General features: G+C 42.2%; 1 protein-coding gene across 11 annotated transcripts in view; it reads left to right on the top strand.

The window, feature by feature from the left end:
* Positions 1-21,244, top strand: part of NF2 (NF2, moesin-ezrin-radixin like (MERLIN) tumor suppressor) — an 80,652-nt gene that overhangs the window by 28,795 nt on the left and 30,613 nt on the right. For 6 of the 11 annotated variants that reach the window (XM_045458111.1, XM_045458112.1, XM_045458114.1 and 3 more), the window contains 6 exons: positions 1,514-1,636; positions 3,637-3,720; positions 12,082-12,150; positions 12,995-13,077; positions 14,913-14,988; positions 19,562-19,696. In XM_045458111.1, coding sequence (XP_045314067.1) covers positions 1,514-1,636; positions 3,637-3,720; positions 12,082-12,150; positions 12,995-13,077; positions 14,913-14,988; positions 19,562-19,696 — 570 coding nt within the window. Of the gene's footprint in view, positions 1-1,513; positions 1,637-3,636; positions 3,721-11,564; positions 12,151-12,994; positions 13,078-14,912; positions 14,989-19,561; positions 19,697-21,244 lie in introns of those variants that run through there. The other 5 variants (XM_045458119.1, XM_045458120.1, XM_045458121.1 and 2 more) reach the window with 2 other exon arrangements.

Below are 21,244 nucleotides of genomic sequence, written 5' to 3'. Positions count from 1 at the left end.
TTTTCAAGAAATACTGTGGCCCAACTCAATTTAATCATTAACACGATCTAAAGAATAAAGAGTGCCCTGGTCCCTGTGGTGAAGACAGAATGACCGTTTTGTCTTAAGTCTTTATGATTCTCTGGGGCTTCTGAGGCCTGGATGACAAGTTGGGGCTCCCGGCAGTTCTAATGTGGCTTAGAAATGGATATTGCCTAGGGAAACTGCCTTCTGCGTGGATTCACATGTGCACACAAAGCCACACTTACCTACTTACCTGCCTATCTAACCATGAAGACATTTGGGAACAGGGCCATCTGCTTTTGTTAGTAACTCCTAAAAGACCCCTAGATCTCAAAATAAGTCAATGTCTAATTCTTACTCCAAATGGTACCCCTTGCAATTGATTTTATCATCTGCTGCATGGCATGATAAACAATGAACGCCTCCTGTTTTTTACAAGTTTGACTCTAAGCTCAAGTGTTCAAATTGTGTTTCCATATGTACACAGTAATCTGAATCTTCGTTGTTGGGATCTCTGCTGGTTATAAATTTCATATGGTAATTCCCATGATCATGAGCATTGAAGGGCCACCACATGCCAGTGTCAGTGAGTGTCCTAGATCTGGTTTATTTTGGATCTCCTGGGCACTGCCACCTGGAATTTGGACAGGAGCATGAAGAATTATCTATCAAAGACAGCAGAACTTTGTGTATCTTTTTGTGATTCTCAGCAAAATAAGTTTTAAATCATATCTGAGTATTGGCCAAATGGATATTAGATTGGGGGCATCAGGAGCCATGGAACCTGCTGCTCAAAGGAAATAAATTATGACACATGTTAATGGAGCCTTGTAGCCTGTCACATGGCATGTTTATGTCCTGAAATGAAATTCATTCTGGAGAGCAGATGGTTCAAGCTTTTCAGTGGGTGGATGAAATTGTTAGAAGATTAAAGGCAGTGTGGTTTACTGGCTGCACTCAAGTATTTTGTAGGGCATCTCTAGAGGTTCCTTGAAACAAGGGTTGCCACAACGGACACATTTCACTTTTGTTGCTCAGTTAATGTTCAGAGGATTTCACAAAAATAGAGTTCATCATCTCTAAGGTCCATCCTGATCTGGACCTAAATGTTGGGGGTTAGCAGTAACAAAAAGAATATAGGAAGAATCCACTAGTTTAGAAAATTAAAAAGCCTTCAGCCTACTGTAAAAGATAGTGCCCAAGACCTTTGAGTTATAAATTTCTACTTTTTAACTATCTCTGTGGCCTTGAGAACATCTGTGCCTTAATAATCTCAGCTCCTCTCACCCATTGGGGATATTAATTTGGTTCAGAAACGCCATGTGAGGTGAATATTACCTCTTGTTATAGATGGCTTCATGAATGCTTCAAACTGTAGGATCGTAGCCTTTGGGAAATGTGATGAATTTAGAGAGGGAAAAATATTTATACGCTCCCTGCAAAAGGATGGTGGCAGGGGAGGAACAGGTGCCAACATACCTTGTTCTTCTTTTGCTCTGTAATTGTGCAGGTGCTGGATCATGATGTTTCAAAGGAAGAGCCAGTCACCTTTCACTTCCTGGCCAAATTTTATCCCGAGAATGCCGAGGAGGAGCTGGTTCAGGAGATCACGCAACATTTATTCTTCTTGCAGGTACACCAGTCTGTGCTAGCCCCGTTTATTCTGAGAGAACTCACCCAGGGGTAGTTGCCGAGGCAGCCTGAATGACCCCCTCGGTGTTGACCACAGAGGTCTTGGCATTGTGAAAATGTCCTGCCTCTGGGAAGTCAGCCCCTTTGGTTCCATAATGGGGGGAAAAGTCTTCAGAATAGAACTTGTACTTGAGTAAGGAGAATTGGTGTCAGAGAAGATTGCAAAAATAGGGTAGTGAAAGAACGGGTACAAGTAGCTACCTGGCTTGAAGTCTCTTTGAAGATGGATCCTATTTTCTTCTAAGTGAAAAGTACTTAATAGTTACAAAGGAAGTCCAAAGAGAAAGTCTTGGAAAGAGTAATTTTTCCAAAAGTTCAAAATTTGCTGTCATTAAGACAGGACTTCAGAACTCCAGTGAGTTGGAGTTTAACTCCACGTGACTAATCCCACACGTGTGGAACTTCAGGCATCGTGCTTCATGCTGCCCATTGTATGTGAATGTCTTATCCCTACTCCTTCATTAGAGTATAAGCCCTTTAAAGGCAAGGCTCACTGAATATGCAGGAGGCATTCCGTAAGTAATTGCTCAACCGAGTTGAAGAGATGAGGAGCTCCATGATTATGGGTTCAAAGACTGCTAAGACTGACCATCTAGGGGCGCGATGAGTGGGGGTTTGTGTGAGGATGAAAACCCTGTCAGTTTTGCTTGTGTTCTTACCGCTTGATCAGAGTGCTGCCCCAGTTTCATGGTTAGTTGCAGTGATTGGTGGCGGAGCTGCTTGTGTGCCCAGAGATGCCCGCTGTCAGTAGATCGCACAGGGGTGTTAATTACAGGATTTCCCAGAAGTAGACATATGTATGGGCTGTCACATAGTCCTCCTATAATTAGTTTGAGCCTCAGATTGTTATGTTCAGTTAATATTAAGTTAAGTGTAATAAAACCCCCAAATAATTTATTTTCCAAAAAAGGTTTGCCAAAAAAAGTGTATATAGATGTACACACACACTCCCCCATCCCTAACATTTTCCTTCAAAGGGAAACCCTTTCAGTTTTTCTGTAGTATGGCTTTTTTTTTCCTTTGAAAATAAATCAGGGATTAGAAAGTTACACTGCTTTGAATAAAACCACATAATGATCTCCTAGGCCCCAGAATGTCCTAGTGTTATAGAGATGACTTTCTTGTTAGCATTTAGAAGAAGTGCCCATCCCTCTTGTGACTTTAGCTTCATTTTTCCTCATATTGAAATGTTGGAGTGTTTTCGTGGCTGAGCAAGGCAAAATTTACTACTTTTATGAATCTGGTGACTGTTGACATCTGTGAAAAGAGAGTTGGCTTTCCTGTTGTGTTTATTTCAGTGAGGCTCTCTTGCCTCTATGTCTGGAACATCACACGCTGCACCATTCTAAGAAATTAAATGCAATGAGATCCGTTAATTCAACATTATGGCTTAAGAATTATATTTCCTGGACTTCACATGTGCTTAAAAGTTTAATCGATCAAACTTTATTGCTTCCTTTTTCCTTAGAGCAGGCATTTGGAAAGTGATGGGTTTTTTTCCTGCAGTCATAACTCAATGGCCTTGCTGACTTTTGTCTTGTGTTAAGACTTTAAAGTAGACTCCCATTTCCTCTGGTGCTGCGTGTGCTCAGCAAGTGGCCGAGGCCACAGTCACCACCAGAGCTGCCCCTGACACTTCTGGAATTCACAGCTCCCCTCTGTCACGGTCCAGATATCAGTCTCTGTTTTAACCATGGAAGTATTTTTCCTCTTTAGCATTTTTTTTTTTTTTTATGCGTAGTCATCTTACCAATAACTTCTCAGTGACTGAACTCCCAACCTGTCTGCAGCAATAAAAAAAATTGTACCCTTTGTCAGAAAATCATTAACAGGCTGGTTTGGCAGGCCTCATTAGAACACCCTGCAGCCATCTGCTGTGACCAGCCTGCACAGCTCACTTCCACGCACACAGCGTCATGTCTCCCTTGTTGCCCCTTTCAGGTAAAGAAGCAGATTTTAGATGAAAAGATCTACTGCCCTCCCGAGGCTTCTGTGCTCCTGGCTTCTTACGCTGTTCAGGCCAAGGTAGGCTCAAAGAAGAAAAGTGCCTTCCTCCTTGGCATTAATGTGTGTCACAGGATCACTCCAGTCTTTTGTTTCTTCAGGTTTTCTAGGCTTCAGAGACACTTTCCCCAGAAAGGAAGTGTTTAGGACTTGGGCTGGGGAAACCACTGTCACTGTCCCAGGTTCTGTATAATCTTGTGAGAATGTGTGTGTGTGTGTGTGTGTGTGTGTGTGTGTGTGTGTGTGTACAAGTGTTAAGTGTACGCTTATGATGAATTGTGTAATCTCATTACACACATGTGGTTTATTGCAATCACTGGACCAACCTTTCTTTTTATGAACCAAGGAAAATGAACTTACTGTCTCCAGTTTGGGCCAAACTATAGCATTTAGGTCAGAAAGGCCCAGGTCCTTATTCCAGACTCATCCTCTGAGGACCAGCAGCCCTGTGTGTGGGGACCCTGCTATAGCCTAGAGAATGCCCTATTTCCTTCACCCCTGATGGGCATGCTAGCTTTGCTCATGGCTGGTATTGCAGGCTGTTTGGCACACCAAGCCCAGTTGAGCTGTGAGTGAATTATTCCTAGAGAAATCACTGTGGACTGGGAGGGGGGTGGAGGAGACCACCGCTCTTGTGTTTTGACCTCTCTGTTTTCATAAGACCAACTACAGGGTCAGTCAGGAGTGCTTCATGTCCCTCAGATACCCCACTTCAATCACATATCTTCTTTTCTTGGTCCTACTGCTTCCTACCCCTCCCCTGCAGTGTAAGAAGAGGCCCCAGAATTGGGGCATCTTCATTACTTTTGTGATTTTGCATAATCTTTCCAGTTTTTATTTTCCTTTTTCGTTAGAGGTGTCCATAAAGCCATTTCCCTGTAGTGTTAAGAAAATTAATAAGATACTCTTAACTTCTTAGCCCACTTTTTTGGGGTGTAGTTTAATACAATTTCAGATCAAAGCCAGGAAATGACTGGCCTATCATTTGGGAGGGAAAAAAAGTCTGTTCGTGCTGGTCAGACTAACAGAAGTACAAGAATCAATTCAATCATTTGATGCCTCGGCTAATATTTGCTGAGTGTTCACCAGGCCTGAGGAGTGGGTTGTTGACTCTGTCACAGATACAGACACTACAGCGAGTATCTGCCTTTTAGCGATTTGCCCAAGGGCATTCGGACAATCTTGGGTAAAGCTAAGGGCAGAATTCATGGCTTTGGGATTGTGTTTTGTGCCTCCCCTATTCCACTGCCCAGAAAAATGAGTAATTGAAAAAACCAGAAAATGGGCCTTGATTCAACTAAAACATATGCTTCCTTTTATGCTTTGATTAAGAATATTAATAACAGGAAAAATGTGTCCTTTCAATCAGTATTGCCCTGACAGTGATGAAGCAGTCATTGTCACTCTCATCAAATGTGAGCACTTCCTGGCCCAGAACCGAGTTCCTTTTTAGCACGCTTTCTCTCCAGCTGAGAGGAGACCCAAGCTCTCAAGGACACTACCTCTCTTTGAAGGGCTTCAGTCTCAAAGGCTACATTTCCTTTACATGGATATTGGGCCACAAATTCAAAGGCCACCTGTGGAAAAAAAAAACTTTTCAGGGAACCAGCAGATGTTTGCTTAAACAGATTTCACTGTAGGAAAGCCCTACTAATTTGGATCCTACTAATTTAGAGATGAAAGTGATTCACAGACAGCATATGTGGTTCATATGGAGGAGGATGTTCTAACTGTTTTTTCCGGTGTAAATTTTCAGGATCTTACAAATAAAGGTAATCTGTGGCTTCAAGTCTGCATTCGAGAAACTAAGGATTATTATCACATGCTTCCAGTTTCTAGGACTGTTGGTTAATATTAAAAAAGATATCTCTGATTACAGTATTAATAGGATCTTACATGCCTGTAATGTTTTACAGTTCTACAAAGTGTTACACACGAATATTTCGTGCAATACTCAGTGTAGTCTTTTCCATGAGCCACAGCTTGAGAGGATTATGCCGGGTTTGCAGATGAGGAATTTAAGGCTCAGAAAGGATTAATAATTTGTCTGAAGTCCTAATACTTTATGTTAATTCTTTTTCAATGGAATTTATAGCCCACTTCTTGATGGACAAGATTTGAAGCAGAGTGGAACTGGAGACTAGAGCTGGGATGAGAACCCTATCATCCGGGACGCTTAGCTCAGCACTCCACTCTTGCCCTCCCCTTGTAGCGTGTGAGGGATGTCTCTGGGTAGCACGCACTGCCTTTCACCAAATTCCAGATTCATTTATAGGGTCTAATTTAGTCCAAACTTCTCAGTAAACCACAGTGGTTCCCTCCATCATATTCAGTTTGTTTTCCTCCTCAACCTTTCTGAAACAGAAAGGAACTTTAGAAGTATGGTGCGGAAAACGAATCAGGCTCATTAACACATGGAATGTAATTATGCACAAATGCATTCATTATGGTATTTCAGCTGTTGGAATGATATAGACAGAGCTAATTCCACAGCATCAAGAAACAATTACCCTCAAAGTATAAATACAAATATTAATCACATGGTTCAGTTAACAAGAACCATATTTCTTGGTTAGAGTTTGAGTTATGTTTGAATCGAAAGTCTGGGCTTTTTTTTTTTTTTTTTTTTTTTGTCGTTGTTGTTTTGTTTTGTTTTGTTTTGTTCGGTCCAGTCACATGACATACCAAACCATCTTGCAATGTTTTGTTTTTTTTTTAATTTTTTTTTTAACATTTATTTATTTTTGAGACAGAGAGAGACAGAGCATGAACGGGGGAGGGTCAGAGAGAGGGAGACACAGAATCTGAAACAGGCTCCAGGCTCTGAGCTGTCAGCACAGAGCCCGATGCGGGGCTCGAACTCATGGACCGGGAGATCATGACCTGAGCCGAAGTCGGATGCTTAACCGACCAAGCCACCCAGGCGCCCCTGCAATGTTTTAAGCCACCTGTTGGATTCTATACTGACAACTTGGTGTTTGAAATGTGTTCTTATTAAAAATGACTTTGGGAGATCGTGGTATGTAATTTACCAGTCTTGCAGTGCTGGCCTGCAGACTCCTAGTGTTCAGAAAGAGAAATGGATGGTGGGAGAGGAAGCTTACCGTTTCTTGGTACTCTTTGATGTCAGTTAGGGAAAAAGAGTGCCAAAAGGCACTTGAGTTGGGTATATGTACAGTGTAGGTGGAAAGTAGCAAGAGTTGACGCTGGAGGGGTATGTCTGTAGGATGCCAGATCAGAAAGGGTCTTGACTTTATTGTGTGGGTGGTACAGAGCCAGTGAAGGGTTTATATTTTAGATAGATCCTTTGGTGGCTATGTGAAGGCCATATTGGAGTGAGGCAGGTTTGGAAGCAGGGAGACCTGTTAGAAGGCTATGGTGGTCATCCTGGGGAGAGGCTCTGAGGCTCACACCTGGGGCAGTAGTCAGTTGGATGGGAGGAGACCAACTTGAAAATGTCAAAGAGGCAAAAGTTGAATATAAATGATGTTGTCCTTCACACACCGCCCCCCTTTTATGGCTTATACTTTTACACATTGATGTTTTTTCCCACTCAACATTGATTTTGAGATGTATCATGTTGTATGTGTAGATGTAGCTTGTTGGTCCTAATTGCTGTATGGTGGCCATTGATGAGTAAACCTAATTCATTGATCCATCCCCCTTCTAAGGGAGAGGTAGGTTTAGTTTCTCTTTTCCCCCTTCTGTTATCAATAGTGTTTTACTGAAGATCCTTTTATATGAATCTTCGTGTACATGTGCAAAAGTTTCCACCTCTTTTTTTTTTTAAAGTTTCCGCCTCTTAAGGTAGATTTCTACAAGCAGAATTGTAGATATATCCTTGAACATAAAGAACTCTTGAGTGTATGAGAAAAAGATAGCAGAAAAATAGATACAAGGGGCATACATACTTTATAGAGGAGAATATGAGAATGGTCAGTAAATAGAAAAAGATGTTCAATCTCAGTAGTAATCAAGAAAAAAAAGCAACGCTAACATGCCATTTCAAACCCAGAAGGTTGACAACAATTAGTAAATAGGAGAGAAGTGTTGTCTGAGCTCACATACGGGCAGAAAGGGACTGTGAATTGGAATGACCTCTGTAGAGCAATGGGTGTGATAGGAGCCCATCAGGTGAGGGGGTACCCCTTCCCCGAAATTCCCCTTCTAGGTGGCTACCCCAGAGGACCTCCTGTACACCGTGCCGTTTTTACTTAAAACTATCAGAACAGATTGTCCCACTTCATTTTTTTTTTTTTAATTAAAAAAAATTTTTTTTGAGAGACAGAGCATGAGCAGGGGAAGGGCAGAGAGAGAGGGAGACACAGAATCTGAAGCAGGCTTCAGGCTCTGAGCTGTCCACACAGAGTCTGATGTGAGGCTCGAATTCACAAGGTGTGAGATCATGACCTGAAGTCAGATGCTTAACTGACTGAGCCACCCAGGCACCCCTCGTCCCACCTGATTTTTAATGTTTATTCATTTTTGAGAGACACGGAAAGGCAGAGTGCCAGCAGGGGAGGGGCAGAAAGAGGGAGAAACAGAATCCAAAGCAGCCTTCAGACTCTGAGCTGTCAGCACAGAGTGAGACGTGGGGCTCGAACTCACGAACTGTGAGATCATGACCTGAGCCGAAGTCAGATGCTCAACCGACTGAGCCACCCACTCACCCCTTCCCGCTTCATTTTTAAACTACTGAACAGTATTTCCTGAAAAGGAGGGACTGTGGATTACTTCAATGTGTCTTTATTGGTAGATATGTAGGTTTGTTTTTCTTTCTATTATTTAAACGAATGCAGTGAACATCTTTGAATATGCCTCTTTGGGCACATATGAACAATCTTTCACTAGGATAAATACCAAGAAATGGCATAACTGGGCTGAAGGATAAGAACCTTTAAAATTTAAATAATGCCAAGTGAAAGAAGCTGGACACAAAAGGCTGCCTATTGTGTGATTCCACTTATATGAAATGTCCAGAATAGGCAAATCCATAGAGACAGAAAGTAGATTTAGTGGTTGCTAGGGGCTAGAAGGAAGAGGAAATTAGGACTTACCTGCTAATGGGTATGGATTTCTTTTTGGGATGATGGAAATATTCTGGAATTAGGTTGTGGTGATGGGTGTACAACATTCTGAATATACTAAAAACCACTGAATTGTATGCTTAAGATGGTGAATTTTTGGTATATAAATCTATCAGAATAAAAAACATTAAATATGTATGGCCAGATTGTCCTCCAAAAGTCTTGTCCTAATTTAACTTTTAAGAACAATGTGTGAGGGGCATCTGGATGACTCAGTAGGTCGAACATCTGACTTCAGTTCAGGTCACGATCTCATGGTTCTGGGGTTTGAGCCCTGCGTTGGGCTCACTGCTGTCAGCACAGAGCCTGCTTTGGATCCTCTGTCCTCCTCTCTCTCTGCCCCTGCCCCGCTTACATGCACTCTCTCTCAAAAATAAACAAACATTACAAAATTTTTTAAGAAAAAGAACAGTGTGTGAGAATACCTGTTTTTCTACATCCTCATCAATAGTGGATGCTATCAGTCATTTAAATTTTTGCTAATCTGACAGAAAAATAGGTGTTTGGTTTTTTTTTTAAGTTTTTGTTTCCTGATTACCATGGGGCTGAGAATCTTTTCATAGATTTATTGGCCATTTGTATTTCTTTCCTCTGTGAATCAAGTGTTTACAGCTTGACCATTTTTCTACGGTATTGTTTATCTTTTTCTAATTGATTTATAGGAGCTCTATATATTATGGGTGTTGACCTTTTATCTTTTTTTTTTTTTTTTTTTTAATCTATCAGACTTGTCAATCTTTTTATGTTTTGGGTGACTTTTAGAATGGCCTCACCAACTGTTGTTCTGCACATGTCCTACATTTTATTCTGGTATTTTTATGGATTTTCATTTATGGGTTTGAGCCTTTAATCCACCTTGAATATAGTGACCGGTGTTTTGGTAAGGAATCTATTCATTCTGTGTATGTATTGACCAAATCTGTTTTGTGAAATCCTGTTCAGAGCATTTGGTCGAATTTCCCATGTGTATAGTCAGAGGCTAGTATTTCATATCCAGAAAGAGCCTCTGTTTAACCTAAGAATTGACTTCAAGAGTCCTCTAAATGGTGAATTCCCTTCTTGAATTTAAATTCAATTGGTTCATATCAGGGGTGGATCCAGGTTTTGTGGAGCCTGAAGTTTATATAATTTAGGGGCTTCTTTTTAATGCTAGAATACCAAATTTTGAGTACAAAATTAGTTCAGGCCCACACAGGTGCAGAGAGACCTGAACCCAATATATATTAGTTTCAAAGTAAATCCACTCCTGGTTTTGTTACCAGAATGCATCTGTACATAAAAGGGTGAGGAACAGCCATCTCCATCTATGGAGTGGTATGACTTTCCTTTATATTCACTAACTGCCACAACTTAAGGATTTTCTTCTTCTTTTGTTTTTTGAAGAGACATTTAAGAGCAGACACACGTATCAAGGTGGCTTTAATGTTGTAGGTGGAGTTAGTCCAGCGGTGAAGTTCTTTAAGCAGGGTCTTTGCTGCCTCTGCATTGCTCAAATGTGTAACATATTTGATCACTGAAGTAGCTGGGAGCTCAGTATGGTAATGTGGGTCGTTAATCTTACAAGCCTTTGGAACCTGAATTTACAACTTTAACTTTGCATATCTGCTTACTTTGGCATTTAGAGTCTGGTCAGCACCATTAAGAGGTCTGCAAATGCCACTAACAGGGCTTGCTTTAGCATCCTACCCCTTCAAAAATCAGAGAGGTGGGGCGCCTGGGTGGCTCATTTGGTTAAGCATCCCACTTAGGCTGAGGTTCTGATCTCGTAGTTCGTGAGTTCAAGCCTCGAGTTGGGCTCTGACAGCACAGAGCCTGGAGCCTGCTTTGGATTCTGTGTCTCTCTCTCTCTCTCTGCCGCTGCCCTGCTCACACTCTTGTCTCTCTCTCCTTCAAAAATATATAAACATTAAAAAATTTTGTATGGGTATTATTTCATTTAATCCCCATAAAAGTCCTATAAGACAAATACTGCTGTTATCCCTATTTAACAGATGAGAAAACCAAGACACAAAAATTCCTAAGGTCACGGCTAATAAGTGGAAGAGCTGGGATTGAATTTTTAGCTGCTTGCTTCCAGAGCCAGGCTCTTACCTGTGCTCTGCAGCTGCCTCCTGAGAGAGTGCCCTTAAAACTCAGTCCAGTTACTCACTCATCACATCCTCAGGCCTTTGGGAGATCGAGAGAAGCCAGGTTCCTTCAAGTTTTTTTTAATGAAGACAGGGGTACAAAAACTGGCATATTTTAAATGTTTAATTTGACAAATTAATTCCTTTAAAAACGCTCAAAAAACGCAGTACAATTCTACTATTTGCAAGATAATGATGAGATTCTTAAAAGACATTAATTTATGGTGTTTTTTAAAAATAAAGTTTATTTTATTTTGAGAGAGAGAGAGAGAGAGAGAGAGAGAGAGAGAGAATCCCAAGCAGGCTCCACACTGTCAGTACAGAGCCCATTGTGGGGTTCCAACTCATGAACCACGAGATCATGACCTGAGCTGAAATCAAGAGTCAGATGTTTAACTGAGTGAGCCATCCAAGCACCCCAGTTCATGGTGCTTTTTTAGCAGGCATGGGATGAGACACAACTTAAAGTTGCTGATGAACATTGGAAAGAAAGGGATATTCATTCTTAAATCAGAACATAAATTTCCAAGTTATTGTCCCTAAATAAATACATTAAAATGCATTTCTGGCCCCATTAATGACTTGCTCTGCAGCTTTAAGAAAATCAGTTAACCTATTACTCATTTCTTTGTCTGTACAATGGGAATGACAGCCTTGGCATCAGATTTCTCCAAAGCAGTTTTCAGAGCCTTGAATGAAAGGTATTGGAACTATTGCCTGCGTTATTCCCAGCTCCCAACCTAGCAATTGTCTCCAATTACCAGCCACTTAGAAGGATTTGTAGGTAAGACTCTTATCACACGTTGTTAATTACAACTTTCACAGTTGTGTTTTGTTGTTTCCTTTCAAAAGCTAATGTTTGGTAGTGACTGCTTTCTTTGGGTTAGAAAACACGGCTACATTTCCATACAAATGTCACATTCTTATTAGCACATTACCCATCCATCCCTCACGGGATTATACAACTCTGTTCATAGATATAATCAGCTTTGTATTTTCATTCAAGGGTAACAAACTAGCAAGGTAGAAATCTTGACTTGGCATCAGAACTGAATTGGAACTGAATTGCTCCCCGAGCTGGGAGGGGATAAGACAGAGTCAGGCTCCATTCAGAAATGGCAGTTGTCTTTAGAATCTCAATCGCTTGCTCTCCTTTCTTCTCCTTCCAGTATGGTGACTATGACCCCTCTGTTCACAAGCGGGGATTTTTGGCCCAAGAAGAATTGCTTCCAAAAAGGGTAAGAAGAAATCAATCCCCTATTTGGGAAGACACAGCAGAGATGTGCTCTGTGATAAAGCCAACTGGGGGGCTTGAAGGAATATTGGAAGTACATGACAAAAACATTTAAATAAATATTTTGTGATCAATCTTGATGAGTAAAGAATGTTGAATCTCTGTTAAGAATATTAAAAAGCCAAGGTTCGTGGAATTCATTTGCGGTTGCCAGGGCTGTAAATGTTTGTTTCCTTCAAGGTGGGTGAGCACCAGCGATTCCCAGGGAGGTGTGTGGAGCAGTGTGTGTTCAGCCCAGGGAGCTGAGCTATTTGCAGCTGGGCAGGGTGGATAGAGATGAATTGGGGTGGACATTGTAGTTTTTAATCCTCAGTGTTCATCTTGTTCATTAGCCACAGAAGCAGGCCCTCCCTCCCTTTTGCTGCTCCCGGTTTTATAGCTCCACTCATTTGTCCTGTGTAATAAAGGCCCGATTCTCACCTTTACCTGACTTTCCCTGCTCCTTTGATGGCTTTTGTGCAGGCGGAGGCAGCAGCACACACAGCTTAGCCCTGGCCGACCCAACTGAGCTCCTCCCTCTGGGACGTGCAGCCCAGGAAAGAGGGACGGCAGCTGGGTGAGGGGTGCACCTACGCCTGAGTAATGGTGCACCCTTCTGAGTTGTGACTCAAACTGAATGGTGCTTGTCTGTGCGCACCACCTCTGTGCCGTGTGACTGGCTCCCTGTATGTGGCTTTTTAAAAATAGCTTTGCTATTTTGTAAAAATGATGCACAATTATGAAAATGGCATACAATACCAAAACTTTCTTTGTATGTGGGTTTTTTATTTTGCTCTACTTTTTGGTAGGTAATAAATCTGTATCAAATGACTCCAGAAATGTGGGAGGAAAGAATTACAGCCTGGTACGCGGAGCACCGAGGCCGAGCCAGGTGAGGCTGCTTCATTATCGGTTTACATTTCCGTATGGACTTTTTTTTTTTAAGAACTATGAAATTAGGACACGCTCGTTGAACAAAATGCAGTACCGAGGTATATAGAAAAAGGGAGCGCTGGGAGTAGCTGGTCTTCAGTGTTGTGTGTGCTTCTTCTAGTGCATGAATACAGCCTGTCCAGATGTACAGACCCACTGCACTCATTGGTAATTTAGGTTTCACGTTAAGGATTATAATGTATGGATATTCCGTAGCTTTTGTGTCCATTTCCCTACTGATGACATTGGGAGTGGCTATAGATTTTCACTTTCTGCAATGTACAGCCTAATGTTGTTATATAATTATATGAGCAGTTCTGAGGATACATTCTTTGCAAGAGTTGCTGAGTTGCAGGTGCTGCTAAATCGCCCTCCGCAAAGGCTGGACCTGTTTACCTACCTACCAGCAGTGTGTGCACGTCTCTCCCCGCCTCGTTTCTCTCCCCACCACTCATTTTTATCAATCTAATTTTTGTAATCTAAAAGAGGAGACATGTATCTTAAGTACTCATTAGCATTTCCCTGATCACTGTAGGAATTGATCATCTTTTCATTAGTCTTTAAAATATTGTCCTCTTCAAATCAACTTCCTAGTGTGCTCTTTTTTTAATACCATGTATACTGAAAAGTGGACAAGTCTTAAACGTACCACTCAATGAATTACCACAAAGTGAAAACACCGTGTAATACCAGGTGATGAGATAGCACGTGACCACCCCCCCGCCCCCACTATCACTCCCCATCCTTCCTCCCCACAGCTAACCACTCTCCTGACGATGGAGTAGCAGTGCATGTTTTAAATTTTACTTACATGCGATCAGAGAGTCCCTATTTTTTGTGTCTCACTACTTTTACCCAGAATCATATGGTGAGAATTGGTTTGTGGTGTGTAATAGCAGTAACAGTTTCATTTTCATTGCTGTGCAGAACTCCACTATGTTATTAAAGCATGAATTCCCCATTGCACTATTGGTGGATGTTGGGTATGTTGGGCTGTCTCTTGGTTTTTCGCTATTACAAATGACATCAAACGATTTTCCAAGGTAATTGTTTGTACCAGTTTACATCAGCAGTGTGTGTGTTTCTAGTTGTTCCACGTGCTTGCCAACACTGTGTGTTCTCTCAGGTTGAATTTTTAAAATTCCATTTGAGAGCATTTTGAGATTGGAGAGAGGGAAAAGAGGCAAGGTCATAGGGAGACCTAGTTAAAATATTTCAATATCGTACCTATTTGGGAGTTTCCTGCAAATCATTGCTTTAAGATCTTAATCTGACTCTTAGCTTAGAAGTAGGTGACCTGGGTTGGGTTTTACAGCCCCGATAGCTCTTGACCTAATCTCTGACAACACCCACAGAAATAAAATCAGGAAGGTAGCTCTCCGGTAGGTTGCCGAGAGAATTGTTTCAATACCAAAACCTTGTAGGTGAAAAAAGTTCACAACCAGATAAGGCAACAACTTAAATCAAATTTGCATATCCAAATCCATTTGAGGGAAGAAGATAACATACCACATGCTTTTCTTGAATTCCTTGAGACGGGTATCATTATTTATCAAGGGCAAAGCGTGAAATTGAAGCCAAGAGATACTGTAATGAATCTGTTCTCTGGCTTTTATGAGGCCGGGAAATTCTGCTTGACCTCGGTGCGTTTAATAGACTCAGGGCTGGGAAGAGCCTTGCTGGTATCTGCTCTGGCTGACATCTTCTGGCAGGTTCCAATGCTCAGGGTGGCGTGTGCCCGCCCTCCGTTTTCTCACTTAGTTCCGGTGACAGTATCTTTCATTCTCTTCACAGGGATGAAGCTGAAATGGAATATTTGAAGATAGCTCAGGACCTGGAGATGTACGGTGTGAACTACTTTGCAATCCGGGTGTGTTGAATCCTCTTTGACTTCCCTGTGTATAAACAGAGGCTGAATCGGGGGCAAACTGCTTTCGAAAATGGGTTACTTCCTTATTCCAGGATAGCAGACTCTTTAATGGTTCACTGGAGGAGAAGGGAAGAGGAAGAGGAGAGGGTCTTATAGCCTCATTTTCTATTTCTGGACTTCAATTAGATCCTCCGTAGTTAAGTGTCAGTTGAGCCCCCGGGGGACTTGGGCCTCGTCCTGGGCTCTGCTCAGCAGAAACCTGTTTGAATGCTCTGAGTGTAATGTTTGATTATTTCTGGCTCTGTGAGATCTGGCCCACAGGGAGCACCTGTAAATACTTTCTTCCCCCAAGGCACAAGGAGAGTAAAGCTGCTTTTATAGATTACTGATTTGTTTGGGTGGGACTCTTGTTCTCTCTAGCAGGCTAATTGGTTTTCTCTTCAGACCGTTAATAGTCCCACTGCTGTCCCCTGGGAACCCACTGCTTCTGCACCAGAGGCTTTTGTTTTCAGTCCTGGCTGGGTGGGCCTCTTGAGCATCTTTCTCCCAAGGTTCTTCTGCTGGTGCAGCATCTAGGAGCTCCTTCCAAAGGAATTCATGCGATTGACTCTAGTATTCCATTGCTGGTTCCAAGCTACAGATAAGTAGATGTTAAAATAACCATCCACAGTGGTCCACCTTTATTATTATAAACACTTTATTATGGTGTTTTTTTAAATCTGTATTTATTCCTTTTGAGAGAGAGAGTGAGAGAGAGAGCAAGAGAGTGAGTGAACGCAAGCAGGAGAGGAGCAGGCAGACTGGGACAGAGAATCCCGAGACTCGACTCAACAACTCAACGAGGGGCTTGACGGGCTTGAACTCATGAACCGCAAGATCATGACCTGAGCTGAAATCAAGAGCCCTTAACTGACTGAGCCACTTAGGTGTCCCTTATTGGAGTTATGGTTTGCTTTCCTTTTCAGGGTTCTTATAAATTTTATATGAAATTTGGGTAAATTGTATTACATTTTAAGTAATTTAGGATATGGGGTGGCCTGGCTGGCTCAGTCAGCAGAGCATGTGGCTCTTGATCTTGGGGTTGTGAGTTTGAGCCCCACATTGGGCATAGAGAGTACTTAAAAATAAAATCTTGAAGTAATTTAGGATAGCTTTCTACCTGATTTGTTTTCTAAATACCGATTTTTAATGGATTTCATTACATAAAATTACACTGGCAAGTTATGTTATTTCGTATAGCAAACAACTACCTAAAAGATTTTCTATAATCATGCAAAAGGTTATTTTCTTTTTCTTTTTTAAGTTTATTTATTTTGAGACAGAGAGAGAAACAGAGCACATGAGAGAGAGGGAGAGAGAGAGAATCCCAAACAGGCTCTGTGCTGTCAGTGCAGAGCTCGATGTGGGAATTGATCTCATGAACTGTGAGATCATGACCTGAGCCGAAGTCAAGAGCCTGACACTTAACCAACTGAGCCACCTAGGCACCCTATATATATATATTTTTAAGTAAGCTCTACACCCAACATGAGGCTTGAACTCACTATCCTGGGCTCAGGAGTCACATGCTCTCCTGACTGAGCCAGCCAGGTGCCCCGAGGTTATTTTCTAAAGTTTTATTAATTTGTATTTGCTAACTGTCTGGTTTCTTTCTTTTTTTAATTTTTAATTTTATTTATTGAGAGAGAGAGAGAGAGAGATTGTGTGTGTGCAAGCAACAGGGAGGCGGGGCACAGGGAGGAGAGATGGAACGCCAAGCAGGCTCTGTACCATCAGTACAGAGCCCACTGTGGGGCTTGAACTCATGAGCCGTGAGATCATGACCTGAGCCAAGGTCAAGAGTCAGATGCCTAACCCACTGCGCTACCCAAGTGCCCCAATTGTCTGGTTTCTTTAAGGTCAGACTAATTTAACACATTTTTGTGGTTTTGGCAACATCTTTCCTCTTGCCCCATATGCCCACCATCTAGATTCTAGAAAAGTAGTGTTTTACAATCCTTAAAAACCAGTTTCTCATTAGGGAATATTTCTTTTTTCTTTTTCTCTTCTCTCTTTTTTTTTTTTTTTTTTTTTTTTTTTGAGAGAGAGAGAGTGTAAGTGAGTGAGGGGCGGAGAGAGAGAGGGGAGAGAGAGAGAATCCCATCAGCAGCATTGAGAGAAAGGTGAGAGAGAAGCAGGGCTCACCCAGAGTGGGGCTCGAGCTCACCCAATGCAGGACTCAAAGTCATGAACTGTGAGATCATGACCTGAGCCAAAGTCAGATGCTTAATCCACTGAGCCACCCAGGTGCCCGGGAATATTTCTGTAGCAATCAGACCAAAATACACTATTTTGTATGTGTATATGTTTTGTATAATGCAGTAGACAAAGCTAATGGATATTTTAGTATCATTTGTGTCCAAGTTTTTGTAATTTCACCATCAACTAAGAAAGATATGTGCTTAAAACAATTTAAAAGGGACTGCTTGAGTCGCACCTCTCTGTTTTTTCCCTAGGAATGTTGGCATCATGATAGGAAGCAGAAGGTAGAATCCTTTTTTTTTTTTTTTTTTTAATTTAATTTAATTTAAAGGAAATAGTCACAGGGGCACCTGTGTGGTTCAGTTGGTTGAGCATCGCAGGTCATGATCTCATGGTTCATGAGTTCGAGCCCTGCATCTCTGCTATCAGCACGGAGCTCTCTTTGGATCCTCTGTCCGCCACCCCCTGCCGCCCCTCCCCTGCTCATGTGTGTGCGCTATCTCTATCTCAAAAATAAACTTAAAAAAAAAAGTCACAAATATAATGAAGTATCTCGTTTTCCAGAATGTACTACAGCTCTTAAAAGTACAAAGCCTCACTGTGTTAGTGTAGTAGTTTTAAGAGCTTTGCAGACGAGGGATCTCTCTCCTGGTTTAGTGACAGCTCCTGACTTTGGGGTGTTAGAAGGAGTAAAAAGATTTATCTTGGAGAGCTCACTTGTCCATCTGACACCTGCTGTTAGATTGGTCCTTCTCATCACAGTCCGAGCACCTTCTCGCTTTGCAGATCTGTTTTCCTGCCTTTGAGTCTGGTTCAATTTCCTTCTTGTCAGCAGGGGGTCAGGTGCTTTAGGTCCTTGTGCAGGGAGCTTCCTTCCACTACCACACAAGGGCCAGACCACACAGCACAGGTGGATGGATCTGTAGCCTGAAGATGTAACCCCAGGCCCACTGCTGGGTCAGTGACATGGAGGCCCAGGACACTTGCCTTCTATCTGCTCTGCCTGCCAACCAACATATGTACCATCACATTTTCAAATAGCTTTATTGAGGTATAATTTATATACAGTTCACTTTGGAGTATTTTTTCCAGTGTTCTATTATAAAAATTTTCAGACATATAAGAAAATTGAAAAAATTTTATAACAAATACCCATAGATACCCACTGTCTAGATTCTATAACATTTGACTATATTTGCTTTGTCATGTTGAGACTACATTTTAACATAAAATAAAACCATTTGATCCTAGCACTTAGAATTTTCTTTCTGGTAGTACAACTACCTTTTCTTTCTTTAAATTTTTTTTTTTTTAATGTTTATTTATTTTTGACAGAGAGAGACAGAGCATGAGCAGGGGAGGGGCAGAGAGAGAGGAAGACACAGAATCCCAAGCAGGCTGCAGGCTCTGAGCTGTCAGCACAGAGCCCGACGCGGGGCTCGAACTCACAGACCGTGAGATCATGACCTGAGCCAAAGTCGGATGCTCAACTGACTGAGCCACCCAGGCACCCCCTACCTTTTCTTTTAATGTTTAATCCTATGGGTTTTTATTCTACCTCTGTGATAACCTGGTTATAGTAGTTCCCCGTTATCCATAGGAGTACTTTTCCAAAAGCCCCCGTGGATGCCTAAAACCATGGATAGTACCAAACCCTATCTATACTATATTTTTTTCTTGTATAGACATACCTATGATAATTTTAACTTCTAAATTAGGCTCAAGGTGTAAGAGATTAACAACACTAACAATAAAAAAGAACAGTTGTAACAATATACTATAATAAAAGTTATGTGAATGTGTTCTCTCTCAGAACATCTTATTGTACTGTGCTCACCCTTCTGGTGATGATGCGAGAGGCTTAAATGTCTGCATGATGAGATGAAGTGAGGTGGATCACGTAGGTGTTATGATGTAGCGTTAGGCTCCTGTTGACCTGACAGTAGTTCAGAAGGAGGATCATCTGCTTCTAGACTGGGGTAAACTGAAACTGTGGAAAGCAAAACCACAGATAAGGGGTGGGTGTGGGGTGACTACTGTATTTAATTGGAGGTAACAGTGCTTAGATTGCTGCTACTTTAGCCATCAAGCCAGTGACAGAAGCCCCCAGTGATCCCTCTGGGGGACACTGAGTCATGAGGATGGTATTTTGCCTCTGCCTGCCCCAATTCAGGAAGCTGGAGCCCCCTGGGTTACACAGCAGCTGTGACTTCTGTTGGGACCTGTTGGAACTCGTCAGATGTAACAGCATGTGCCAGGTTCTTTGGGAAGTTGAATAAAATCTCACACGTCTGCTGGAGCTGACGGTGGCTGATCTTTGTTGACTCCACAGAATAAAAAGGGCACAGAGTTGCTGCTTGGAGTGGATGCTCTGGGGCTTCACATCTATGACCCTGAGAACAGGCTGACCCCCAAGATCTCCTTCCCGTGGAATGAAATCAGAAACATCTCGTACAGCGACAAGGAGGTAGGACAGGCCCCGCATGCAGACATGCCAGCAGCCCAGCTGCCAGCCTGTCCCCATCTCTCCTCCTCCCTGGACTTCTCCTTGTTATCAGTAAAATCCTTTACTCCCCAGGCTTTGGGTTTTTGGTTGCTGTTTCCTGTTTACAGAGCAGTATTGGCATCCTATTTTCAAGTAGCATCACTAAACCCCCCCCTGCTGACCAACAAGAGGCTGGGAAGCTCAACTTGTCAAGACTAAACCCCAAAGAACAGTAAACCAACCAGAAAGTAACCTTGTCTTATTACTTGCCTTTCCATTTCTGGTGAGAAATTCTGTTTGTGTTTTTCAATGTGGTATACATTAAACCCTCTCTTGGTGTCTAGTGCTTGATACGTAGGGTGGGGATATCTGTCTAAGTATTTATCCCCACATGTATATATACGTATGTGTATCTCTTTCTGTCTCTCTGTGAAGATATAAATAAGAATATCAGGCTAACTGCTTATGAGAATTCAAAAATAATTAAGTTTGAATAACTTGGCTGAGCACTCTAAGTTAGAAGTCAGATGTTCCTATACCGGATGGTGATCTTTCCCAAACACTGTAATCTTAGGTTTGTTCATTCACTCGTTTGTTCTCTGTTAATTTTAAAGGAATTATCAAGCATCTGCTTTGTGTTAGTTTTCGTAGGGGAAACAAAGATGTAGAAAAGCCAGTCTCGACCTTCAGGGAAGTTACAGTCCAGCAAGGACCGGACTGCTGTGAGACAGGCCTGTAGCGCAAGGGACTGATGACACACGTGATAATGATCTGGTGCTTTTCTGCTTTCATAAGTGCTCTCAGCCCGACTCTGATTTCTCCTCCTAAGAACATGCTGCAAGAGTAGGGGCCGGGTTTGGGGTATCTGTGCCACATCAGGAAGTGAAGATGTGGAGGGATCAGGCGACTTGGTGATTGGTGAAGGGAATAGCAGGGGCTGAGCTCCATGTTCACCAAAGCCATAGCCCTGGGGGCACTTTTCCGATGCAGGGCGCTGAGTAGGAGTCCTGAGAGCATAGGGTACTGGGCAGAGGGCAGTAGGCCTGGATGGTGCTTGGTGACACACAGCTGGGACGCTGAGTGTGGAATGAGGAACAGTGACGGCTCGTGTTGCTGCCTGCAGAGCCCCCACCCTGAGCAGATTTCCTGTTTTCCCTTCCCTCGTAGCAACTTGAGAAAGGGAACACCAGGCTCCTGGTTTCCAATACGTGGTTGAGATCTACTCGGCCATGCTTGATGAGACAGATTGAGCTTCTTAATTCAAAACATTCTGGCTCTGAAATTTTTTGTTAAGTAGCTCAGAAAAGGAGCATTTAACTATTGCTTTTTTAAAATACTTAAATTGAAAGCCCCACATGACTTAAAGTAGTAGGTATGTTATGGCACAGTAGTTTTTCATCTCTAATTTCATAAAGTCTGTTTACTGCATATCCACACATTTGTGCGCTAAAGGCTCCCAAAACACTCGTTCTTCACAGAACCCAAGGATTAAAGTCTCCCCTAGTATAGCCTGACACAATAAACTCTAAT

The sequence above is a fragment of the Leopardus geoffroyi genome, chromosome D3 (genome assembly GCF_018350155.1).
Source record: "Leopardus geoffroyi isolate Oge1 chromosome D3, O.geoffroyi_Oge1_pat1.0, whole genome shotgun sequence".
Lineage (NCBI taxonomy): Eukaryota > Metazoa > Chordata > Mammalia > Carnivora > Felidae > Leopardus > Leopardus geoffroyi.
The sequence above is the reverse complement of the archived record's forward strand: the minus strand, read 5'-3'. Positions and strand labels throughout refer to the sequence as shown.